Source organism: Triplophysa dalaica, chromosome 12 (assembly GCF_015846415.1).
Source record: "Triplophysa dalaica isolate WHDGS20190420 chromosome 12, ASM1584641v1, whole genome shotgun sequence".
Classification (NCBI taxonomy): domain Eukaryota; kingdom Metazoa; phylum Chordata; class Actinopteri; order Cypriniformes; family Nemacheilidae; genus Triplophysa; species Triplophysa dalaica.
In genome coordinates, this window is record NC_079553.1 from 5,806,793 (window position 1) to 5,826,763 (window position 19,971).

The 19,971-nt window shown below is 37.2% G+C and overlaps 1 protein-coding gene across 1 annotated transcript in view; it reads right to left on the reverse strand.

The window, feature by feature from the left end:
• Positions 1–2,337: 2,337 nt before the first annotated feature.
• itga8 (integrin, alpha 8) overlaps positions 2,338–19,971 on the reverse strand; it is a 53,881-nt gene continuing 36,247 nt past the window's right edge. The window contains exons 22-30 of the mRNA XM_056762137.1: positions 15,963–16,042; positions 12,579–12,659; positions 12,306–12,411; positions 11,509–11,667; positions 9,166–9,279; positions 7,795–7,908; positions 6,642–6,743; positions 5,414–5,536; positions 2,338–3,458 (exon numbers count right to left, since the gene is read on the reverse strand). Of these exons, the coding sequence (XP_056618115.1) occupies positions 3,369–3,458; positions 5,414–5,536; positions 6,642–6,743; positions 7,795–7,908; positions 9,166–9,279; positions 11,509–11,667; positions 12,306–12,411; positions 12,579–12,659; positions 15,963–16,042 (969 nt within the window). The 3' untranslated portion in view covers positions 2,338–3,368. The remainder of the gene's footprint in view (positions 3,459–5,413; positions 5,537–6,641; positions 6,744–7,794; positions 7,909–9,165; positions 9,280–11,508; positions 11,668–12,305; positions 12,412–12,578; positions 12,660–15,962; positions 16,043–19,971) is intronic.

The following is a 19,971-nucleotide window of genomic DNA, read 5'->3' on the forward strand; positions in this document are numbered from 1 at the left end:
CAGTCTTTTAACTATATGGGGAGTCTGCAGACCTGGAGCATGCAGTTTTGCGCCCCCAGGCAGTTTTACGCCCGGCAGTTTTACGCCCCTGCTGTTCCTTATTTCTCCAGTAGGGGGAGTTGATTGACAAAGTAAAATATGAATCAAACTGCTAACCAAATATCTTTAGTTACCATTATTTTTTGTTGACAATGTAACGATATGCAGAACAGTTTAAAATATTTGTAGATATCTACTAACGGTCTTAATACACAGTTTAGAGGAGACAATTGATTTGCAATTGCAAGTGCAAAGTGTTTTAGTGAATTGAAAAATTAATAATACACACAGTTGGATCAGATACTTAGTACAAAAATAATATATAATATAATGTGGCCTAGTTATATACAAATATATATATATATATATATAAGACTTGAGTGTTTGTTGTGAATGTATAGGCATGTTATAAAGTTACCTTCAAATAACAAGACAGTACAACTGCATGATCATTTAATATTTGTTTAATTATTTCCAAGTATTATTACAAACGAGATCAATGAGATTAATTAGCCAGCCAACAACTACTATTAAGAAAACAAGATGGATTAATTGAGCACTAACAATCACAAACGTGATAAAACCCACATAGGGTGCTCATACAATTTAATCCAGATCATTAAGTTAAAATATTCAATGGAAAATATCAAGAGGTATATTGTATTTAGATAGATAATGGGATCATCTCTTTAACCACTCAAATCAAGATCCATATGGGACTTATGTTTTCAATTTGAGTTTGAACATGTTTGTGGTTGTTGGTGCTCAATTATTGATTTTTTTATTTAAAAAAAAACTTGAGTATGTGTGCAGCTAAACTGAAATGGTTTATATATAATATATAATGCAAGTTGACAGGGTCAGAAGAATACCAGGACAGGCCATCTCGCATTGACTACGGAGACAAAATGAGAATAAATTATAAAGAAAATAAATATGAGAATGAGTAAGAGATATCGAGTTGGCCTACACGTGGTTAGCTAAGGCTGATCCAGAGACAACATTGACCTGGTGGCCAATAAGTATTAATTGTATTGTCTTTGAGTTTAAATTACACTCACCAATATCTATATTATATATATGTTAAGATGTTTAAATTAATTCATAACAATATCAAATAATCGTCAAAAAACGATGCATTGTTGGACCAATTCTTAGTAACAAAAACGATTATTAACCATACCTCTAACTCCCGATAGACGATGAAGTTATCTGTTAGGTCTGTTCTGGTGGTTCATAATGAACAGCGAACCCCTACTGGAGAAATAAGGAACAACAGGGTCCTAAAACTGCACAGGGCGTAAAACTGCAGGGGCGTAAAACTGCATGCTCCAGGTCTGCAGACTCCCCCTTCTCTCTTTTAAAACTATGGCTTTTAAAAAAAAAGGTTTCATCGGAGGCACACACCTAGCCGAAGTTAACTTCCGGTCTGTGTTTGGTTATAATGTTACCATTTGTTTTTTTATATTTAATGCACAATAAACAATAAACAATTGCCTAAAATGTAAATGTAAAAATGAATATGAATTATTATGTTGTATATTATTGTATTGATTTAAATCTCAACATTAATCAATTATTTGCGGATGTCTACCGGATGTTAAGCAGGGCAACATAACGTTTGTTTATGTTGTTGCTGCCGCTGAAACGTCTATATTTTGAAACTTTTCAAAATATAACTTGAGCTTACAATTTAGTTCCTTTAAAGCCATTAAGTGCAATAGATAGCCAACAATACCTTTGATACAAGCAGACACGTTAATCCAAAGCAACACAGTTTTATATTTTCTATACATTTTTATTTATATGTTTTGTTTTTTTGTATATTAAATGTGTGACTTATGTTGCCAACTGAGCTACAAGAACAATGAATAATACTTAACTCTTCAATAAACGACTCAAGGTTTTTTAATTTCATTTTAATTTGAGATCTTTGTAAACAAAGTAGACAGGGGTAGACATCACTATATATCATCCATAGACTAAACACTGATAATTACCTTCCAGGGCACGGAAAATGGCAAGATTGGTTGCCATATGTTTTGTCTAATAATGTCTTAAGTATTTTTAAGCGGTTTCTATATTATCAGTCCACATATAGGCATTTGTTGGCATTGGTTAAGGTAAACATCCATATTAAAACAGACAAATAATGTTAGTTTTTTATCATTTCCATGTTCTGATTGCTTATTTTAAAGCAGCAGCCTCAAAAGACACGAATTTCCATCAGATGAAATAAACAGGCCTTCTTCATCCAACATATATAGTTATGCATTCAGAGCAAAAAATGACAAAATATTGTTGTTCCCTTTATTTATTAACAATTTTGTCAGTCCATCAGTCTGACGAATAAGTATTTTAACCTTATATACAAAACAACCTGAACCTCAGGTTTAAACATTTTGATGCCAGTGTACACACAAATAAACAAAACAAAAAAATGTCCCAATATTGCACATATTATTTATATCTGCTCATCCCTCCCCTTCCCCCTGCATCTTTGTATTTAATTGAGCGATCCCGTACAAGCTTCAATATGTCATCAGTACAGTCATTGGCTAAAAGCATGTAGAAATGTGACAGAATGGAGTGAAACTATATTAGAAGCCGATGATGTAACACAAGCTTGGCAAAGGTTTGGCGATAGCTATAATAATTTAAGTCCCAGCCAAAGACCACAGAATTTACACTTTTGAAGTCTTTTTTAAGTGTCATATCTTATCTTAATATTCAGGTTTCTTGCATTAACAACTAGTTGTTCTGTACATACTACGAAAAAGTAATGTAGAATGTGGTTGTCATTTTCACAAATAACCAAACCTTGCGAAAAAGAAGTGTGTACGTGGTCGATGTGAAGTCTAAAACAATTCAGATATTGCTGAGCTGATAATTGTCTGAGATCATACGATCTTGAGTTCTATTGATGATATTACATGTTATTTTTTCAGAAATCACCATTGTGTTTCACCACCTCCTTGTCTGTAATGGGGTTGGCAAACAATAAATTGCATTAATCAAAAATCAGCCTCTTGTCTTGTACTGTTGACATGAAGCTCTTTAGATCCTGTGATTTTGCAACTCTATCGGAGTGACGAGTTCAGAGTTCTAGCTCTTTCTCCGTTTAAATAAAGCTTTAGGATTGTTTTTGAGTGGTACTGTGGCCCAGCTCACAGATTGCAGTCCAGTGTGGGAGCTGTAGTTCGTTTAGAGGCTTGGATCTGTAGTCTTCTACAAAGATGCCACAAAACTCTCACAGCCATAACACAACTCCATCATCTTCATGGTAAATCACGCCATGGTTTGTTTAACTTCATTTGTCTGGTCTTCTGTCATGCCTCTGTAGATTTCTCAGCAGTCAGCTGTTCCCGGTCTGAGATGTCATCATCTTTGGGCGGCCGCGCCCGGTCAAAGAACCCGCACTGAAGGAGTAAATGAAAAACAGAGAACAGAAGAGAATGAGAATATGATCCCTGTGATAACAGTCATTATTTCCATTGTTTTGTCTGTCCAAGCACTTGCACAGATGTGCTGTCAGAGACGTAAGACACTGGCCTATTTAAGGTCACAGATTTCCTTAGGGGAAATCAACGAGAACATGTAAATGTAAACGAAACAATTTATGGATATGTATACTGTAATATGAGTTTGAAAATGAACACATTTATGAATTTGTTAGACTTTGGTACAGTACGCAAAAAAATAGTCAATGCATTCTTTTGCTATGTGGCCAAGAAATACAGAGTCTTAAATATTTCATATTCTATTTATTTTTTTCTCAGATTTTGCATCCGAAGTGTTCAATCAGATCTCAGACCTTTGAACCAAACTTAATACATAATATCCAGGTTTCACAGACAATGCTTAAAGCTAGTGCCAGACTAAAATGAACCTGTCTAAACTGAATATAACTTGCCTTGAAATATCTTAAAATATATCAGTGCCATTGTTTTGTCTCAAGATGCACTCCAGTAATGTATTCTTCTTATGCATCTTTATAAAAGTGACATAAATATCTTAATTCGATTATAGCTTTGTATAGCTAACAAAAGATATTTAATAGTTTTCTTGTTGCTCAGTGGTAAGAGCATTGCGTTAACAACTCAAGGTTGTGGGTTCGATCCCAGGGGATTGCACATACCTATATATAAATGTATATGATAATACAATGTAAGTCTGCCAAGTATGTAAATGTAAACTAAAGCATAGTCCAACCTGTCAGTGAAACCGGGCCTTTAACCTCAATTCTGAAGCACATGATTTGTAGTCTGCCACAGGGGGGAGCTGTTATATTATCTTAATACAGTGGTTCTCAACCTTTTCACTTCAAAGCCCCCCATCATCCACAATATTTGAGATGCCCCACATTTACAATTTCTACCCATATAAATATTTTGGAGATTGATATTACTAGAAATGTGTATTTTTGTTTGAAAAATAAATGATTTTAGTTTGTTTGTTCCATCGACTAGACTCTTCAACCTTCTACCTAGACAAAAAGTAAGTTTCTTACATTATGTTAATGCTTATATTTCATTATATAGTATATATTTTATTTAAAATAATTGATTTTGAGTAAATTGAGGTCCCCTTAAAATTTTGCCGATGTTCCCTATCAGTGGGCCCTTGTACCTGGTGGAAAACACTGTCTTAATGTAAACCCTCTATCCATTTATATGACATTCTTTAAAACTTACTGTTGAACTATAACCTTGAGCCACATTTAAATCTTGTATACAATCTGAATGACTTTCTCTTTCTGTGCACCCACACACAGAATTTTGTAACGTTCTGTATTTTTATGCATGATAGCCAATCAGGGCAGATGACCTCCAAGAGGACCCAATCAGGAGCCTGAGAACAGTCCTGTAGACAAAACACTGATAGCATCAAAAACCGCCTCATTAATGTCCAACAGCAACAGCGTGTTCCTCCCACCTCTCTCTCTCTGCTATCTCTAAATCTGATTAGCCACTTTTTTTCATCAAATTCTCACAACTTTTTTCTTAAACCTCTCGACTTCACTTCCTCCAACATCCGATTCCACTTCCTTCTCCTGACCATCTCTTTATCTTGAACAGTCATCTCTACCCCCCTGTAGTTCCTGTGTTTTGCTATTTCACTGAAGCAGAGACGTAGATATGGAGAGCTATTTTGCTTCTCTTGAGGAATTGCTTACGTGAACACATGCATAAACACATGTTGAGGCCATACATTTTTTCGTTGGCACAGATGCGCTCGATGCCTGGAGTGTTTGTTTACACAGGGTGAATAAAAGTAAAAATGCAAGCTGCATGTGAGACATGATTACTGTGTTCACGTGGGGAGCTGATGGGGTCAGTGAGTGTGTGTGTGTGTTTGTGTTAGGTCCACCTACCTTCCACATAGCTAAGCTAAGTACAGCCAGCACCAGCAGTCCCAGTAATATAGCCAGAATAATCACCCACAAGGGAATGGCAAAGGAAACGTCAGGAATCGCCCACACCACAAAGGTTCCGATCTTAAAGCACACAAACGAAAAGATCATTAATATTTGATGAACGCTGATGTAAATTTTATATTAACACACTTTAATCAGTTTGACAGCTTCCTTGCTCTTATTGTCAATTGTTTTATCATTACATTTCCTTCCGTCTTTGACTGTTTACTTCATAAAGTAGACATACTGTTATGCTGATTAAAATGACAGTCTCTCTCTCTCATCATTTATTCACCATCTTGTCATTTCAAACCTGTATGACTTTCTTTCTTCTGCAGAACACCAAAGAAGATATTTTGAAGAATGTTGTAACCGAACAGCGACAGTACCCATTTACTTGCATTGTTTTTGTGTCCATACAATAGAAGTCAATGGGTACCGCTGATGTTCGGTATGTTCGATGTTCAAAATATCTTCTTTTATGTTCCGCGGAAGAAAGAAAGTCATACAGGTTTGAAATGACGAGAGGTTGAGTAAATGATGACAGAATTTTCATTTTTGGGTGAACTATCACTTTAAACCAAGCTAAATAGAGTTCATATTCTTACACGGAAACAACTGTTGGAGCGATGGCCTAGCGGTACTGACACATTGATCCTAAAAAAGATGGATTCAATCTCGCTTGCAACATTTCCTGTCTATTCATTTCCCGTCCTCTTAAACGAGAATTTACCCTTTGCTTCAAATTCCCACAAACCTGCCTTACTTTCCTTATTGAAGCTAAACATACTGAGCTCAGCAGTGTTTAGTCAAGCTTAACCCCCAGTCATAATTCTTCCTTTATTTTCTCACTCTAATCCGCATGTTCTTTTTGCACTTTTTTGCTACTTTCTGCAATTTCGAAACGCACGGCCGTGCACACACACACACACATGTCTGGTTTCTTATCTCCGTGGGGATCGTCCATAGGCGTAATGATCTTCATACTGTAGAAATTGTATATTTTGTCCCCTAACCCAACACCTAAGACTTAAGATCATAGAAAACATTTTACATTTGTAGATTTTCTGAAAATATCGTTCCGTACGATTTATAAGCTTTTTTGAGTCGCCATGAGTTGGTGTGTTTTCAGTCCTAGGTCCCCACCGGGATATATAAACAAGGCCGCACACACACGATTACTCACTGATTTGCTCTGTTGTGGAAGTGTATTCACTTTGATCCGGTAAGGCATGGCTGTCACTTGGTAAGACACGGTGGAGTTCAGCGTGTAGTGGTCATTCTGCCTCTGCGAGAGGAAAATGTTGGATTAGCATAAATACGACACACATGGAAACATCCCGGTGAGATGAGGATGGAGGCCGGCAGATTAACATTAACAGAACGCACATGCTGTAGTCTGACAGTACGCTGGCGTGTAATGGCTTCAGCATGAATGGGGTTTACTGAGGAGCAGTGGTCAAAGAACAGCAAAACGTTTCCTTTAAACTAGGATCATACAGTAACACACACACACCGGCACGTACAGAGCACTACTGTCCCTCAGACACGCGTGTACGTGCTCTCGTACGTGCATCTGGTTTATGTGGACCTCTCTCTGGAAATGAGATGAAAGGCAATTTATTCTGAAGAGGTCAGAGATTATGGTGTCATGTGACTTAGGTGTCTGAGGTGAGAGGAGCAGAGTTTCCGCTGCGGATGATGTCAATAGATCGGACACCACCCGAACATCTGAGTAGGTCTGTTGTGTTCAGGAGAGGACAGGGTGGCCATGAACTTTAATTTGAATACTTGCAAATCTTTTTTGTGTGTATATAAATGTCACTTAACAAGAGGCTTTGATCACACAGTGATTTAAGAAGTGAAAATCACCTCGGCATGAAGCTGGACTTAACCGGGACATCTAAAAACACTGGGACAGTTTACATAGCCAATGGAGGTTTATGTTCTAGTTTCAACAATACAACCTGTTCTGTGATATCGCTGCTGAAAGAGATAGATTACCCAAACATAACAATTCTATCATTATTTATTCACTCTTATGTCATTTAAAACCTTTCTTTAGTAAAGCATAAAAGAAGATATTCTGAGAAATCTCCTAGTTTTGAAAAATCAATGGGGGTCCCTGTTGTTACCAACACTCTTCAAAATATCTTTTTTGTATTCTGCAGAAGATTGAAAGTCAGGTTTAGAATGACACGAGGGTGTTTAAGGAAGTCAAGTTGTGACCCATCAGTTAGATTGGCACAGCATGGAGATTCACATCCCAGCATGTATCAGATATGTAATAACACATACATTCCCTTGTTGTGATGGAATAAAAGCGGCAAGACAAATACCTGCAAGAACGTGTGAGCCCAGAGTCGAGACCGGAATTTAATCACTGCACTTTGCCCTCGATCCAAGCGATCCACAATGCACTCCACCATCAGGCAAACTATATTAGAGCAGTTCTGCACACATACACACAATTAGACACATGGAAGATCTCATCTTTCACATTCTCTAGAGGAACTTTAATCTTATTTCTGTCGTAACTGTTCATTCAAGCAATATGTGTAAGTCTCCAAATGTGCTCTGTGGGTTTTCTTTGTAAAGTGCATGAGAAATTTTAAAACATAACATTAAAAATGCTGAGTGATAGTGTGTATTAACAGTTAATAAACCGCCTAATTTCTCATAAGAATATATTCCACTGTAAGAATTTTTATTTTTTTTCACGAACTTTTATTGCTGGATGCAATTTATCGCGATTAATTGTTTGACAGACCTGATTATATTTTAAGGTAAGAATGAAAGTACAATGACAATGTCTTAAGAGGAATAAGTAGTAATTTTGTTAAGTTTTTAATAAATCAAATGAGACAACCTCAATGGCGTATACGGTCGACAAATGTGACCTCAGTAGGACACAGCCTTCGACGCAGCTATTCTGTTGCTGTCCACGCAGTCGATCGTGGACAATTTTTTCCAGCATAAGGAAAGCTTTCAAGTGAATTTACTTCATGAAAGTTGCATTGATACATATTTTTCAGCTTTAATATTTGCATTTGCATCAGATTTATTAAGCATTATGTCACTTGTGGGTATTGCTTTGGGTCATGCCCAACAATGTCCTTAAGCCGTGATTTATTGAATTTATTGTTTACCTCAAACGCGTCTGCTAAATGACTAAATGTAAATTTTATCTAAAATGAATTGTTATATTACAACCAAGCACAGGCCGGAAGTTAACTTTGGGCTAGGCACGTGCATGCGCTGAAACCGTCTATACGTCTAATATTGCTTAAATGTACAATACAAGACAGTGAATAAAATGATCATGTTTAAAAGTAAATATGCTGCTGATTTATTTATGAGATGACCTCTGACCTATCTTATCTTTTTTCTGAGGTCCGATGGGCTATGATTATCAATACCAGCTGCTTTCCGCACACACATGCACCTACACTACACACACACACTATAATCCCCTTAAGAGATGCTTCTAGAGAGACAATAAGCATAATATGAATTACCTGTTGCGAGATTTACAGGTCAACTAACCCTTTAAGGTCAACATAGGTCTTCAAAACATGTCAAGATCAACATGAGAGTCTATATGTCACATCTACAAGACTGTTCCCACAGGGCACGCAGACATGCCGTTAAAGGGATTTGTGTGTTATCACAGGTGTCTATGAGCGATTGTGTAATGTGTGTATATGTACCAGGATCTTGCTTTTGTAGCTCTGGGCTGGAGAAACAGACCGTCTACGGCGTATCGGGCCACTGCTGTTCCTCAGAAATCCCAGCAACTCTGGAGTGTCCTGCAGAGTGGAGGTCTATGTGTGCAAACAAAAGAGAGACAAAGCAGTACATTTATAAAAATACTCAAATAAATAAAACTTGCAAACAAAATAGACAGTCTGTGTGAGAGAGAGGGAGACACAGAGATGAAGAGAATTAAAGAGAGAATGAGAGTTGTGTGCCAAGGCTGTGATATAGCATAACTCTCTCCTCTGAGGTTCACAGGAAAAGAGCTCTAATATCAGTCCAGGTGGTTAAAATTCTGAACTCAGCATGAGCGCAGATCAGTTACAAGGCACTGAGACTTTACGCAGGGGTTGTGACGCTTTGTAATGACAGCACGTGAAATCTGAAGAGCTTTAATAAAGTCCAGTTAAAAGTGCAGACGGGTCACAATCACTCTAACTCTCTCTTTGTTCAAAACAAGCGTTTTACTTTTAGGCCCATTAGTAAAAGTTCACAGAAACATGAGATTCATGACAATGAGAGATACAGGGAAAGAGAGAGGTCTGGAGAGAGATGAAGCGAGTGGAGAACAATTTATACAAGTCATTAGGTCGGTGTGTGTATAAGAAAAAATCTTGAAACAAAATCTTCTATTGAGTTCATTAGAAAATGAAACTTCTGACATAATTCACGAACCTATCATTCCAAACCCTTCCCTACTTCCAAGGCCTATAAAATGTTTTTCATATAATAAATATGAACGAGGTCTGGGCAGTCCTACTGATCTGTTCATGAATCAAAGTGACTGATAATCCAAAAAAGAGAAAGCTTATTGGGAAATATCCACATTGTCCTCACACAAAGCTATTGTACAGATCTGGGGTCTCATTTATAAAACAGTGGATCCTTAAGTGTACGTGCGACCGAAAGCCAAAAATCGTATATTCGTTTATAAATCACAGCTCACCTGCAAGCGTGCGTACGTGAACCATACTCATACCCGCCCTGTACACGCCCATTTACGTGATACCCGCCCTGTACACGCCCATTTTTACACATACATAGTCAATGCAAAGCACCTTATGGATGCTGATTCATATATCAATAAATCTGGCATCCAATCTGCTTGTTAAGCCTCACATCACACACCATAATGGACATATCCCCAGGGGTACTGCAGGGGGAACGTGAGAGAAACTGACATTTAGGATTAGATAATAAATTATGATAATAGTATTTTTATATGAAATTAGGACTACACAAAGATGCATCATTTTTTTATTATAATTTTAGATATAATAACTGTTTGACTCTCCTTTCACTGAATTTTAAGGTAAAATGTTGTTGTCTGGTCAAGGGGTACTCGGCTTGAAAAATATCATAAAAAGGGGTACTTAAGCCAAAAAAGTTTGAGAACCACTGCCATGGGAAATAACAAAACATGGAATAGAATGGAATACCCCGAATCACATCTTATATCTCCGTAAGGAAGTCACAAATGGCACACAGAAGATTCACAGGGATTTACATTATTCAAATTATATTATTATTATATGTTTACAGCATTTAGACTAATTATTAACACCTCATTAAAATCATATCATTATTTAGTGCTGTCCTTTCCCTGGAGATAAATTTTAAGCCATAATTGTAAAAGACGAAAGTTTCTTCTTTCCGGTTTTGCTATGAACATAGTTAGGACTGATAATGAGGATATGAAGAGAAACGATTGTGTGAGAGCTTAACGGCTGTACTTCCTCATGCGCTCATAGTGTGATGGTGAGACAGCGCTGGTAAAATATTTCAATTTGATTTATTTTTAAGATTTGACTTGGATTTTACAAGAAGGTCCATTACACAATTATCAATCAATACAAGTGCAAAAGCTCAGTGAAATTAAATGTGTGTGAGGCATTAATGCTTATATATACAAGGTTGCGTTTAACAGATCACAATCTTTGCGTGGAAAGTGGCGTACGCACGTTTCCATCCGCGTTTTGTTTGTACGCAACTTTAATAAATGAGACCCCTGAACCCGTCCTTACGTTACTGAGATAACAATGACCGTGATTTTCTTTGGAAATCCACTTTTTTGTGTACCACAACAAAACGAAAGTCATATTGGTTTATACAACGTGAGGGGTGAGTAAATGATGGCTTTTTCCAGCTGTGTGTAATTTGGAGACTGAGGGGTCACAGAGAGCAGCTAAGATCACATCTGCATTTAGAAAGATCTTGGCTGTCTTCAGGAATGAAACCCTCGGGGAGAAAGCGAGAAAGATTAGGATAAAGAGATCGAGTGAGTTTGCATGTGCTACCTCTAGCTCCAGCGGGTTGAGGGAGCCATTGACGTTACAGTGAACAGGACCGTCTGTAATGATCTGAAGGGCATAGAGAAGATGTTCCTTATGGAACCGGCTGGGCCAACCCACCTTCAACACAGTCCTACTTATTGAACTCGGACCTTTATTATGTAACTGAAACAGAGGAGAGTAACACAGAAAATATAGGTTGTTAGAAACTGATTTGAAATGTAACCATATGGATTCTATAATCAAATGATGGTATGTTAGATGAAAAAAAAAATGGCAATAGATTATCTTATTCCACCAATAAATTATTTGACTTATTATATTAGTTATGCATTACATTGTATACAAGCAAAATATTTACGCCCAAAACGCTATTGTGTAACTAACAACTATAGTGAAACTACATTGACTAAATGCTGTTGTTGATGCCAAACGCAATTTATATGGTTCATCAGTTTTTGTATCCAATATGGAAGAATTTCCATAAATTGCTGAACATTAATACATTGAAATCAGACACTCTGGGCTAGAATTAGCGCGGCAGAGCGAGAGCTGCTCCTAACAGAAACCATCTGTACAGCGTCTGGCCAACATTATAGCCAATTAAAAAATTAATAGCCGCAGGACAAATGTGGTTCAGTGAGGCCCTCTCACAGCAAAGGAGGTCAATAGACTTCACAAAAACAAACATCATGATGAATATGGTTTGCTGACAATATTTCTGTAATATTGTTGTCTGTTCATTTTTTTGTTATTAACAAAGCAGTGCTTTAAAGTATAGTGTGTGTCTGTTTATTCATTACCTCATATATGTGTTGGACCTGAGGGCCAACATCATCCTCTCTCATAGGTTTCTCTTTGGGTTCCCATCGAGGGAAAGGCAGAACCACCTGAGCTGGGTGAGACACACTGAGATAAAGAGAGAGGGAGAGAGATGATTTTCATTATACTGTGTACAAGATGCAAATAGATGCCATGTTATATTGATGCTGAATAATACTGAATTTTTTTAACTATAAAATAACAAATAAGTTATTTTCATCCCTTTGAAACTGAAAGAAAAGAGAGATACTCACCCTCTGATCTCCACCTCTGCTCTTGCTCCAATTCTTAAAGTCAAATTCACCTGAGCACTTTTAGAGTTATCCTTATTAGAGCTGTAGAGAGTAAAAAATAATATACATTTACTTAGAAGTTATGAAACAAAATATTTAAAGGAATATTTACAGTAATTATCAGTGTTTCTTTTTATACAGCATCTCTGAAATGCTGCTCTTAATAGACACAAAGAGGACACAACAGGGTCATTTCATACAAAAGCAACTTAATGACTTCACAAATGACCTTTTAAAAGTCATTAGTAAAGTTTACACTTTATAGTTCACTATAAGGAAGTAATTTTGTCATTTATGATCATTTAATTCTAAGTATGACATCTTTGTGATTTATTTGGAAATCTATGGTAATTTAGGACAATTTAAGATCTTGCTAGGGATTTTAAAACCTTCAATTGCTCTCCTGCACCCAGCTGCTACAAATTAAAGACACAACTATAATCTTTATACTGTAGGTAGAAATAAAATGTTTAAGGCTGTATTATCAAAATGAGATTCTTCAAAAGAAACGCATACACACGACTGTATGACTGCCATGCACCCTTCAAAATCTTGATGAGAAAATCAAAGCGATGTTCACTTTCAACTGAGATTTGTAAATAGTTTAGATTGGACTGTTGAACAATTCCATGTGTGGTCTCGAGGCAGTGTCTGTGTTCTTTGAATGTCATTTGAGGGTGTGTGGAAGAGCAGATGAACATTGAACAATAAAAGTGTCTCCCTGTCCCAGAGTTCCACAAGTCAACTGTCTCGACGGTTATTGTGCAGAGAAACCACATTAACACCAGCCACACACACATACAAATACACAGCAGTGGACCCTTTCAAAATTATATTCAGTTTTTCTGAATTTACAATTTAAAGATACATCTCCCAAACAACATTTCTCCAAAATGTAAAAAAAGTATTGTTTGATTGCATTTCTTTTGCTTAAGATGTTCTGTATTTTTTAGACCTCAAACACTACAAATCAATATTCATCTTCACCATTGAGCAATGCAACAGTTATATACATGAGGAAAGTTCAAAAATGACTTTTCTAAGTGATAACCTTTTAGCACCGTTTTGATGTATCTTGTCATGCTGTCAGTCTTTCTTCTGTTGGATGACTTCATGTCAATTTTGAGGTTTGATTTAGTTAATCTGTAATTCATTTAATACTGGACTGGAATGGAGACAATACATCGAGAAATACTTATTTAATGAACATTTATAATCTTATGGTTTTATTTGGCTGTAAGTATACATAGGGAGAGCAATACATTATTTAATCAATTTCAATTTTTATTTTTATGCAAAGAAATAAACTCTGAGTTTACAAATTATAACTATGAATAACCAGGTCTTGCGAAGCTATAGATTTACTATAAAACTCACTGTGTGATTGAAAGAAACATATAAGATCTTGTTTCAGACATTCAGGACCTAGATTCTTATTAAATACTAAATCATGAATTGAAAAAATATGAAATCTTCATTCCAGCACTTATGTTCTTATGGGGAAATCTAAACCCAAGTCATATAAGTCAAACTCAGTTGAACAAGAGTTTTTCATTTTCTAAACCGTGGAGGATTGAACTCCAGGACACAGTACTGTTCAGTATTTCAGAATTTCTTTTGCATGTCCACCTTTTGTTTTTAATGATAGCACACAGTAACCCATTATTAAAAAAAAGCACATGCACACAGATGAAACGTTAAAGGACTTGGAAGACAAAACATCTCTCATGCTGCCTGGCACCTGGAATCTCTCTCTATCTTATGCCTTCTAGGTCTCTTATTCGTATGATGTCTCAAGGTGAAATATCAAAGTGGGCAGAGCAACATGTGGCTGACATTAGTCACCAGAAAATGTTTCTATTCTCAGGGGATCTCTCTCTCTCTCTCTCTCTCTCTCTCTCTCATACACACATGGTCAAAAAAGACATTTATACACACAGACCCAAGGTATGTATCTACCTACCTCTAATACACTCAAGACACGTGTACATGTAAAGACAAACTGATCCACACACATGTTTGACCTAACCTTGCTCTGAGTTCTGGTGAGACTTTAGGGTTCAGTGATTACACCCTTAGGGAAATATCCCCCCCTCCTTCAAACACCATGTTGCCCCTGAGGGCAGCCCGCAGTCTTAACACCCCAACACCCCAAAACTAACTTATGTTCTCATAAAAAATCTCTTCCTGTGTGGGTGTGTCAGACATCACAGTGAGAAGTGTTATTTTAACAAATACAATTTGCCCCGTCCTTAACAGAACATGGCCAAGGACAATAACCATGTTCTGTGAAGGACAAGGGTGAAGTGCAAAAAAAATTGAGATGTCTGAATGTTAGAAATGTCCTGTATATAGAAAATACCCAACTACTATATGTCATATGTCCAAAAAACACATCATTCAGGTACAGAAAAACAGAACAAGAGACGACTTTTTCCAATGTATGGAAAGAAAATTAAAATCTTTATGAATTGTGCAGGATTTTTTCCCATTAAAAAAAGGTGGATGGGACATTTAAAATGAAACATTCCTGCATTTTTTAAAAGGCAGTAACATTGAGCTTACATCAGAGCCACAGACAACATTTGTTACTTGTTTTTGCTAGACAGAAGTAGGTGGCATTAGGGGAGGGATTTTCTTATTCTTCATTTTATTGCATCAAATGAGCGAGTGAGTCATCAATATTTTTGGCCTGTCTTCCTGGAACTTTAAATATGCCCATTTCAGAGTCACGGGGTCATGGGCTTCTTTAAGTATCCTATCAATTTTCGGTGACCGATCCCAGTTCATCTTATCAGTCCGCAGCTTCCTGTTTTAAAGTCTTGACTCCATAAAAACAACAATTGGCACGCTTGTTTAAAAACGACTCCCCAAAACATACATCAAAGCGACAGAAAGCAATCATGATGTATACACACAAAACGAAACAAAACAAAACATCCCTTCACAACGTTCTTGTAAAGCGTGTTGCTATAGCTCAAATAAAAGCACATGATGCTTAGGGAATTCAGGGAACAGTTATAATAAAACTTGATTTCAACAAAATTACAAATGCTTAAATGTTAATATAGTGTGTTGCAAAGACATTTAATACTAGTTATACTTTATCAGAAATGTCAGTAGTTTGCTTTTGAAATATATGTGCACACACAAATACAAAATACACCAAACATTCAATTTATAACTTTATGACTACTGGGATCATAAGGACATGGGTGTTGACAATGACTTGGGTCCAAAAGTGCGTATGAAAAGCGAAAGAAAGTTATAGTAGCTGTGAGAGAGTACTCCTATGGTTGCTTTAATTGTGAAATGTTGTGAAACGAAGACTGAAATTGACTGTACCTGTGTATCTGTAGCTCAAAGCCAATTGTTGGGGGGGCATCCTCCAGCCTTTGCACAGAAAACCGTAAACCAACCGACAACTAAAACCAGGGAGAGAGAGGGAGAGAGAATAAAGCAAAACATGAACACATCAAAAGACCAAGGGACATCTGTAAGTGCTCAGTAAAACAGAATAGAGCCCTCCCCCCGACTGTCTAATACAGGAAAAACCCACCACAATTAACACTGTGCCGTCTTACATGTTGGTGGTGATGATGAGGTGGGATGTCTGGACATTCTCACCTCGTCTATATCCCCAATAAACAATACGCAAACCCAAACACACATCCATTTAGACTCCCAGTGAAGAACAATCAAGCATAATTCACATGATTCGTGTAGTTCAATGGGTAAAGAATGGTGCTCGCAACAGCAAACATGGGTTTGAATATGAGGTAATGATACAGCCTGAATGCACTTGTTTCGGATAAAACCATCTGCCAAACACTCTAATGTACACCAACGTCTACAAGATCATCCTTTAGTAACGTATTTCCAAAATAATTCAGATATAGTTTAAAGTCTGTCAGCAGTTACTTCATAAAGCCATTTTCGGTAGTTTGTTCCTGCTCTGCTGACATATTTCTGAACACTAGACCCTTCATTCGTAAACAAATAGTAACATTTTACTAACCCCCGCCTCTCTAACTGTGTCCATATGTTGTAGTTCATTAGTACGAGTCTGATAATGGCGGCTGGGATGGATAATGAAGGCCATTCCTTTAGCTAAAGGCTACGTGCTAACTCTGGAGCCCCATAAATGAGCTTCCCCAGGCGGAAACCCTCTTTACTACAAAGCCCCCTCATAACAGACGGGTGAGAGTAACAAGTGCTGTTAAACTTTAAAGAGAGAACCAGCCACGGAGTCTCTTCTTGTGGTCGCACATCCTTCTGCAGCTCCAGAGCTGGTAAATCACAACAGTCCCACTCTGAAAATGAAGACCATATCTCCAGAACTCCACGCATATGCTTGGAAATTACAAGAGTTGGATCATATGTTTCTGTGGCAACACTAATGAGACAATCGGTCTCGATCGAAAGCTTAAAACGGGACGTATATCACGTGAAACAGTTTTGAATTTGATTTGGTTTATTTCACAGCACTGGAATGAAACGTATTACGCCTTTTCCATTTGAAAAACCACACCACAGACCCCATATGTGCATTCGGATAGATCACAGATTGGTTAAGCAATGCTGAACAGGATGAGGTAAAGCCAAAAGGCATGACCAGCACGTATATGAATAAAACAAAGATGATACAAACAAAGAACAATGCATGTCAAAGATTATTTATGGTGTCATCAGAGGGGTGAAAGATTCCCCGACTATCAGCCCACTCTTTTGAAAAATGAGACGTTTCTTCACCGCTTGCCCTGGATAATCTCTTTTCTAGATATTGTGTGTAGAAGCTAAAGCCATTTACGGCATTCAGTTCTGATCAAATATCACCCTAATGTGACATTAGCTTAAACGGGTGGGAGTTAGTAAAACAATGACCTTATGTAATGCTTTCCATTATACAGAACATAAAACACCCCTCTTCACTGAATACTGCCGTGAGTGCAATAAAATGTCAGATTTGAATGAATTATGGCTCACAAATGAGTTTTACTCGATAAAAACGTGTACACTAGTAAATTTATTGCATTATCATATATAGAGAAGCTGAGATTCAGATTTAGAGCCTATGAGAAATGTGGGGTAGAAACTTGAATAGTTATCAATACACTTGGTCAAGACACCTTAAATGGACATTTCACCCCTAAATTCTGCATTTACTCTATACATTACTTTGTTCTGATGAACTCATAAGAAGATATTTGGATGAATGCTCGTAACCAAACAATTCTTGGCCACCATTGACTGCCATATGGAAAAAATGCTTTATAAATTGCTATGTTCTGTTTAAAACAAAAGAAGATATTTTGAAGAATGTAGGAAAGCAAACAGTTCTGGGGCATTTTGACAACAATTGTCATTTTTCACTATGGTAGTATATGGTGCTCAAGAACTGTTTGGTTCCAAACATTCTGCAAACTATCTTTCTCCGTGTTCATCAGAAACAAATCAATTAATACAGATTTGGAACAACTGGAGGGTGAGTAAATGATGACAGAATTTCTTTTTTCGGGCGAACTGTCCAAATGATCATTTTAAATATAAAGGTTAAAAGTTGTCAAGCAGTTTTAGTTCCGTTTTTACTTAGTGGAGTATCAGCTCTTTCTTCCGTTCACATCAAGTGTATTCGATACATCCCGTTTAACTATGTTCCGGAGGTCTCTTCTAGTTTACATGTAAAAATACAATGGAAACTTCACAGATACATACTTTGAGAGTTACTGTGTTCTTCTGCATGACCTTTGTCTCCAAAATGCTACTTTTCCCAAAGGAGGCAGAACGTTTGTGGAGCTGGGACTGACTGTCTGAGGTGGTGTGACTAACATGTTTTGAGCAGATAAGTCTTGTGGCCGTTTATTTCTGATGAATAGGCTGAACCACATGGTTATGACTTGTGTTTAATGGGCTTTGAGCTCTGAAAGTTCAGAAAAACTAAAGAGAAACAAAAAACTAGGGGAAAAACATTTTGGTTTGAGCACAGGGCACATGCTGCTTCCATGTGTGGCAGGATTGTTTCGTGATGAAAGTGATGATGGTGTGTGACTATGTGTGCGTATTATACTCTACTGTATGTTCCTCAATGTGCTTGTTAATAATGGGACCACGTGTGTGTGTGTGTGTGTGCGTGAGGTAGGAGATCTGTGGCCTTGTCATTCTCGTCTGCTGGTGCCATGATAATTTGGGCCATGTGGGTTTAACCCCGGAGGCTCCGTGACGAGGCCTATCACCATGACAACACCCCCTCCTTATCCCAAATCTGGAACATGTTAACAGGTCAGCCCCGATCTGACAGAGCAAAACATCTATCTTTCTTCTTATTTATCCTTTGTCCCTTCATCACTCTCTCACTTTACTCTTTCATTTCTCCTTTTCTATTCCGTACTCTCCATTTCTCAGTCACCTTAAACCCATCATATCTAACACTCAACTATACGGCATCACAAATTTCCTTCATCGATGCGATCAGTAAAATTTGCCAACGTTTGGATACACAAATCACGTAAACATAATAGTTTGACCGTAAAAGCAGAGTGTGTAATTTCTGCACTGCTGAAAAACGAACAAACATATAGACCCTTTCAAAATGCATGTCATTGGTTGATTCATTGGATGGTGTTGTTTTGGGCTGGTCGGTTTGTTCCAGTAAATAAAATTGTTTAAATAGTGCCAGCAACACTAAAAAATCGAAACAATGGCTGACTCATAATTCCTGTACATCTTCACAATAAACTGAAAATATTCTTACATTTTTCTTCCAGTCATGGCATTTTGCCGGTCTTTACATTTCACATATGCTTTTTCTCCTCTCTCATCCTACCCACAATCAGGCTATAAAACAGACCAATTTGACATGTACAACCACAGAGCACTGATCATACTGACAGTAGCCAACTGACAGACTCCCTCTTAACATTTTGCCTATTTATCCACTGCAAATATTCAACAGCGATGTTCTGATTTATAGTTTATGAGTGAACGTAATGTTTTGACCTGCTGTAATAAACACAGTCATAAACCTACGGTGCTCTCATTGAGTTGGCACTGCGCTAGCCAAAGCATTTACCAGCTTATGCATCAAATTATAGACGAATTACACATTAATTTGCTCTGTCTTTACAACCACTGCTATCCAAACAAACAGAGGAGAGAAATAAACAAGCTAATAAAAACACAGGTGTGTGGGGGTCTATGTGTGGTTTATTATATGGCTTGAAATACGCCTTGAAATTTGTCCAAGTTGCAAAATTGTCCCCAAAGCCAAAACAACCGTATAGCCACTTTGGAAATGTACAGTGATTTATGCTATAAAATCTATCATTCTTATTCTTGAGTGTCTAAGTGATGAAGC